Source organism: Nelumbo nucifera, chromosome 2, assembly GCF_055504915.1.
Source record: "Nelumbo nucifera cultivar China Antique chromosome 2, China Antique-T2T, whole genome shotgun sequence".
Taxonomy (NCBI): Eukaryota; Viridiplantae; Streptophyta; class Magnoliopsida; order Proteales; family Nelumbonaceae; genus Nelumbo; species Nelumbo nucifera.
In genome coordinates, this window is record NC_142650.1 from 10,190,408 (window position 1) to 10,197,939 (window position 7,532).

At 30.9% G+C, this 7,532-nt stretch overlaps 1 protein-coding gene across 1 annotated transcript; it reads left to right on the forward strand.

Annotated features, from left to right (window-relative positions):
- The first annotated feature begins 5,844 nt into the window (after nucleotides 1–5,844).
- On the forward strand, nucleotides 5,845–6,363 carry LOC148801917 (uncharacterized). The gene is made up of 2 exons (XM_088897300.1): nucleotides 5,845–6,211; nucleotides 6,323–6,363. Exons 1-2 carry the CDS (start codon nucleotides 5,845–5,847, stop codon nucleotides 6,361–6,363), a joined length of 408 nt encoding a protein of 135 aa, XP_088753426.1.
- The last annotated feature ends 1,169 nt before the right edge of the window (nucleotides 6,364–7,532 follow it).

The following is a 7,532-nucleotide window of genomic DNA, read 5'->3' on the forward strand; positions in this document are numbered from 1 at the left end:
AATTATTTAAATATTCTAATATAATAATATAAGAACATTAAAATATTTATTAAAAAGACAAAAATTAATTATAGTCAACTTAATAATATTAATATTATTAATAATTATATATTTTTACAAAACTCATCACGAAATTATGTACAAACAAAATAAATTTTGATTTTCTGGATTATTCAATCTTAATGTTATTCAAATAATAAAAATCTAACATTAAAAAATGAAATATTATTTAAATATTTCAATAACTAAATATCTTAAATAAAAAAATAGTAAAATTAATATTTTAATCAATTAATAATATATTTTAAATAGTTACTGAATAACTTTCAATTATAGTAAATATATTAATATTTTAAGTATTTAGTTAAATAACTAAATATGTTAAACAACGAAATAATTAACATCACTAGGTTTTAAATAGTTAAAATAACAAAATTATGTATTAATAGTATTATAATTTTTATGGATTATTAAATTCAACTAGTAATTAATATTTTGAAATTTAAATAATGATATTATTTCAATAAATAAATAATATTGTAAATAACTAATTTTATTCATACCAATTAATAATTCTAGAAAATAACTTTCAAAATAATTAATATTTAATCATAATAATTTTAAAAACTTAATCTATATTTATTATATATTTATATATACTAAAATTAATATTTATTGTATTTTAGTAGTTATTTATTGTTTCTGTGATAAATATATTTTCAATAATTATGTATAAATCTATTTTTGTTTTGTTATTTAATAGAAAATTTTCAACAATTATTGAAGTTTAAACTACTGTTATTTAGCTTTTTAGATTTAATTTATTATGTATTTTTTCTATAAATTTTTAATAATTATTGGAGATTAAATTGTTGTTTCACAATTTGGTTCGGCTCAGTTGTAGGTTGTTTGGCCAACCAAATCGACCTGGTTGGATTGGGGAATTGGTCACTCAAGTTATATTGGTTTGGGTCAATTTTCGGTTTGGTTGGTTGGTTCAAAAGATTTGAACTTAAAAAATTAAGTTTAAATTTAAAAAAGAATTACAATAGCATTATTAAAAAATAAATTTATGGTATAAAATATTTTAGACTAAGAAATAATGGAATTTTCCCACTTTCACATATTAAAAAAATATTATATATAAATATATATATATATATAGTCAGGTCGTTCGATTTTTGTTAGTTTACAAATGACCAAAGCGAAACTGATCCAACCCATTCAGGTTGGAAAATTGTTGAGCCAAAGCCGACTTAAAATACTAGAAATCGGGTTGGTCAGTTTCATTAGTTTGATTAGGAATGGCAATGGGGCGGGGCGGGGATGAGGAGCCTCTCCCCATCTCCATCCCCATGAAAATCCCCATCCCCGCTAATGGGGACAAAAGTAATCCCCATCCCCATCTCCACGGGGATCCCTACTCCTCGTGATTCTTTATAATGTCAACCATTATGTTTTTGTTTTTTATTTTATTTAAAAAAATAAAAATAAAATAATTAAAATTTACATTCCTATTAGAAAAGATTCAAACATATTCACCATATTTTTAAAAATATTAACATATAGACTTATGTGTACTTATATACATATATAAACGTATGCGTATATATATACATATATATTAGCGGGGATCCCATGGGACAGGGTCCTCGCGGGGCAGAGAGTTCTCTTCCCGCCCCTACACCGTCCTTGCAAACAGGGATGAAAATTTCCCTATCTCCGTTCCTGCCCTATTCGGGGTGGATCCCAATGGAGATTTGGGAAATGGTGAAAATTGCCATCCCTAAATTTCATAAACAACCACATGTAAAATTAATTATTGTTATTTTTGTATTGTAAAAAAATTATTAAAATTAGTATATAAAATATAAATAATTATTAATTATTATATAAAATAATTGTATAGTCTTACATATTTCTATTGTTTATCTTTAACTTAACAAATCCGTACATCGCATAGGTCCCGCTAATTGTAATTAAACTCGAGATGGTTCCTCCTTTAGAGCTTTCAACTCGGCCCCGTACTTTCCGGAATGGAATGAACGAGTCATCTGGCCTCTCTCTCGTAAAATCTCATTGCCAACCCATAAGGAAAAAGACTATATATTAGAGACACACTTACAAATATGATTTTCAACCAATACTCAAACCTCCCATATGTTTTTGGGACGAGCATTGTTCATCTACATCTAGCAATTGATATTGTTTGTCCAAGAGAATGACTAAGAGATCTTCAGATATTTTCTCATTATTTTATATTTTCTTACCCATTTATAAAAAAGAAGAAATGGATGAATCGTTCGCTCAGCACCTTGATTTTATATTTCCAGTCTTACCTCCTTCCTAATTTTATATTTCCAATTGTATCCCCTGAAGAGAATGTGACAAGTAAACACTCTGATTTTATATTTCCAGTCCTACCCTCTCCTTGATTTCATATTTTCAATCGTATCCCCTGAAGAGAATGGGACAAGGAGATTTTCATATTTACAATGGTATCCTTTGAAGAGAATGGGACAAGTAGATTTTGAGCAAACACCTTAGACTCCAACACCCTGATTTTATATTTGCACTATTGCCCCTATACCATATAAAAAAATAGAATGGTAGATAGGATATTTTTATTTATTTCTATTACCATATAAAAAATAGAATGGTAGATGGGTAATCCCATTATCTATTTCCATTATTACTCTTCTTTAGTTGTTATTATTCAAATTACATATCTATTTCTATTATTGCTCCCTTTAGTCATTGTCATTCCAATTGTATTTTATAATATTATATATAGTATTTTATATTTCCATTATTGTTCCTCCTTAGTCATTGTATCCTAATTTCTCTATAACCATTATATATTTCTATAATCTATAATAAAAATGAGGATGGTAACAATGTTTCATCAAAAAGCTTGATTACACTTTCCCTTTTTATAGGGATGCAAATGGATTAGATCGGATTCAAATCAGGGAATATCCGAATCCGATCTGATAAATTATAGGTCCAATCTAATCCGATCGGATCTCACAAATATTGATTTAGATTTGAATTTGATAAGGATGTTGGATATTCGAATTTGATCCAATCAGATTTAATTTTTTTAAATAATAAATTATTAAAAAAATAAAATATAGTAATTTAAATAAAGAAAAACAAAAAATGAAAGTATTTTTCAACTATTTTCATCACATATAATGTTTTTTTATAAAAAATAAATAATATAAAAAATTATAAAAATATAAATAACATATTGGATCCTTTTGAATCGGATAGGGGTGATCCGAATCCGATTCAGTTTTTAATCGAATCCGATCCAAAAATCCGTAATGGAGATATCCAAATATGATAAAATAGGATCAGACTTTGGATCAGATAGAATCATGATTCCTCTTTACCCTCTATGTTTTTTTGTTATTCCAATATTTGTTTAACCTATCATTAAATGGGATGTACACTGAAACAAAGCCTTTTCCAATAAAAATGAATGGTAACCATTAACATACTACTATCAACCAAACTTGCATCCTTTAATTTTTACCTTCATCATTTTTTGATGTTCCAATGTTTGATCCCTCATAAATGTGAAACTATAAAGTGGGTTATACCCAACACAACCCAGTCACTATAGCAATTGGGCTAGCCCATACCCCCGAGTTGTGTTGGGCTTGGATTTTGAGGCTCGTGCATTAGCACGATATAGAACAAAAAAGTGGACCCTGCTGGTTTAGGCCCATAGCCCATGGGCCATGCTGGTTTATTCAAATTATATTGTATTTTTTTTTAATTTCATGTATAAACAATTGTATACATCAAAATTCATAAGAATAAAATTTTAAGATTTTTTCAATTTCTTGTCTATTTTGTTAATTTATTTAACTGTTCATTATTTTTTTTAAATTTTTTAATAAAAAATCATGTGTCTCACACCTCGGCCTATGGTTGAGCCCGACTGGGCTTGTGCTACAGGTCTAATCTTTGAAGAATTTTAGACTAGGTAGGGCACGACCCACCTAGGACCATGTGTTGGCATGACACGACCTGTTAAAGCATAGACAACCCACAAAATCGTGTTGTATCGACACGACACAACCCATTTTATATTTTATGATAAAATAGTAAAAAGTGCAAATTAGAGACAATACAAAAAAAAAATAAAGTGCAAATTAAAGCATAGACAGGCCGCAAAAAATTCTCAATGCAAAATTGTAAAAGGTTGTTAGAATGGTATGGCATAGATTTGCCTGATAGAAGCTGGTCTCATTTTCTTTTTTTTTTTAATTTTATTACAAATTTCGAATTCTCACGCGCCACCTTTCATTAGGCATTATTTCTTAAAAAAATCTGTTTCGTGGCATAATTGTTAATTAACATATTATGGATTTCTATGTTTTCAAAGCATGTGCAGAATTTTTGATCGTAGGGAGTCTCCTTGCTTTTTTTATAACAGCTAATTGGTTACAAGTTTTTTTTTTTTTTTTAATCTCATGTATTTCCATCATCATTTTCTACCCAAAAATGTCTTTCCAGCATCATAGAATCCTTGACCTTATTGTTAAAATAAATTTTTATTATGATAAAGGCTTGACATTTTTGAAAAGTTATTACTTGTTTGCCTTTTCAGCCTCTGATTTGCTTAAATATGTTTCCATGTTTCAAGAAGCACTCTATTTGTCTAAAAAGTATTATTTTTTGGCTGTGTTTGGTTTTACAGAAAATAAAAAATAAACAGAAAATTGAGATAACTTATTGAGAAATAATCTCTCACAAATTTTGTTATGAACTTTTTTTTTTTTTGTTTCTCTTACCTTTGGTTGTTAAGAAAATGAATAATCTCATAAATTTGGATGCTAAGAACTTTCTCTCACTTTCCTGTTTCTCTTATTTTTTATCAAATCAAAGTCTTAGTACCACCATTATGATTATATTGGGAGCAAGTTAAAGAGGTCAAGCTCGCCAAAGAAGGAATAATACGTATAACCCTAAAGTCAATTGAAGAGGGTTGATGTTTTTAATTAATTGAAAATTGCATCTTAAAATATACAAACTTAAATCTTTTATTATAAGTAAATTGCATGGGCTATAGGGTAGAAAATTACCAACATGCATTTGGATATTATAGATGTCCTTCAAAAGTCTTTGCTCCTTTGACTGTGACAACACTTTTACTTGAATTCGTCTACGTTCTTTTTTCTTTAATTTTTTAGCAGAGAGAAGAATTCGTCACTCTTTTACTTGAATTCGTCTATTTTTTCCCCCTTCAAAAGCAGAATTCGTCTACGTTGTATCACTTAAATGTTCGCTCAATGAAAAACCGATCTTGAAAGAGTAACTGAGTTGAAAGAGAGGGGAAAAGAGGGGTCACAGATTCACAGCCTTTGACGCCGTATCATAAATAACTGGCCAATAAATTGGAACATAAAACTGAACGCGAATCAAGTGTCATTTATCAAAATTTATGGGTGGGCTTTAATTCATCAAAATTCTTTCCATGTCATATCTTTCCCGTATCCAATTAGATACTTCCTGTCATCTTTGTAATACTAATGTTGAAAGTCTTATCCATGTCTTGTTATCATGTCCATATGCTCAAGTTTGTTGGTCTAAGGCTGACATCAACGTAAATGTGTCGAATTACACCTCTTTTGCTGATTATCTTTTTGAGTTTTTAGCATAAACTGATTATGACAAGTCTGAACGTGCTTGCATGGTTTTGTGAAGCATCTGATCTCAACGTAACTCCAAGCTGTGGAGAAACAATTTTAAGCTGCCTATCATGCTGTTACTGGGAGTTTGCGACTTCTCCATGATTGGAAGCAAGCTCAAATACATAAGCAGTTGGGCATGGTTATTAATCTTAACCACCAAGGTGACGGTAATTGGTGTGCTCCCCCTCCTGGTTCCTTCAAGTGTAATGTTGATGCTGCCTCTTTCACAAGCAGTAACCTCACTCGGTTTGGGATAGTTATATGTGATGAACTTGGTGCTTTCGTGAAAGGTTGCACGTCCACAGTTACTGGTCTATTCGTTTCGAAAGAAGGGGAAGTAATGGCCCTTATAGCAGCAATTAAATGGGTGACCAGCATGGATATTCAGAATGTGGTATTTGAAACTGATGCCTTAGTAGTATGGAAAGCCCTTCGTGCTCCAGCTTCGGACCTATCCGAATTTGGCTCCCTCGTTCATGAGTGTTCTTCGTTGTTACAGCAAGGTATAAATTTCTCGGTGGCTTGTGTCAAAAGGCAAACTAACACTGTGACCCACAGCTTAGCTAGGACTTCTTATTGTTCCGTTAATCCTTGTATCTGACATGAGCCTCCAGCATTTGTGAAAGACTTACTTGTTTATGATATTTCTGATTGATTAATGCATTGTAGTTTATTCTCAAAAAAAAAAAAGAAAAAGGTCATTGGAGTGAAAAATCGGGCGGGACCGGCTTAAACTTTAGAAATGCATAGAACTACGTTGTTGCTATCGTCACCGTGCCCATGTGGGAGTGATTTCATTAAGGCTGCGTTTCTTTGCAGTGTAAATATGGACCAGTATAATTACATACTCTGATCCAATTTGTGGTGTTTGGATAGAGCATAGTTAAATATTGAAAATCGATGTAAAATTTTATTGACATTGAGTTTATATCGATGATAATCGACGAAAATACAACTTAGATAAAATGATGTAAATATTTAAATCGATAATCCTACTTTCTATTTACAATGGTCCATAACTTTAAACCAGTCGGTGTACAATTCCATTATTTTTACACCACATTCAGGTTTAGGTAATTCATATTTGCGCCCCATAGTACATCTCAACCATATATTGGAAACATCTCCCAATGATAAGTATGAGATATGTTCTCAATATATGTTCCCAATATACGTTGAGATGTGCATGTGGGCCGGGTGCTAATGTGAACTCTCATTTAGGGGTGTCAATTAGACCAGATTTGGTTCAACTTAATCCGGTCTAATGTGAATTCATTACAGATGGACCAAGTCCAATCCAATCTGATGAATACTTTAGAGTATTTTGAACCGATCCAGTTCAATGTCTAGACTTCCCAATCTGTTCAAATTGGGTTTAATTTAGATTGGTTCCAATCCACACCCGACGCATTAACACTGTATTCTTATATTCTATTAATGGACTAGATATTGATTCAAATTGACCCAATCTAATATAAATCTATTATGAGTGGACTAGGCCCAGTCCAATCTAATAAATACTTTGGACCATTATATTTGGACTGGTCCAATTCAATATGTCTTATTGGTTCCTCCAATCCGTCCAAATTGATTTTTATTTAGATGCGCCCAATACTGGTCTATTGACACCCCTAATGTCATGCATCAGCTAGGGAATTCATCTGATATGCACAATTGCAAAATGATGTGACTTTAGGGGTGTCAATGGATTAGTTTTGAATTGGACCCTGTCCAAACCAAAATCAATTTGGATAGACCAACAAGACATATTGACTTGGACCAGTCTAGACTTAGTGGTCCAAAGTATTTATTGGATTGGATTGG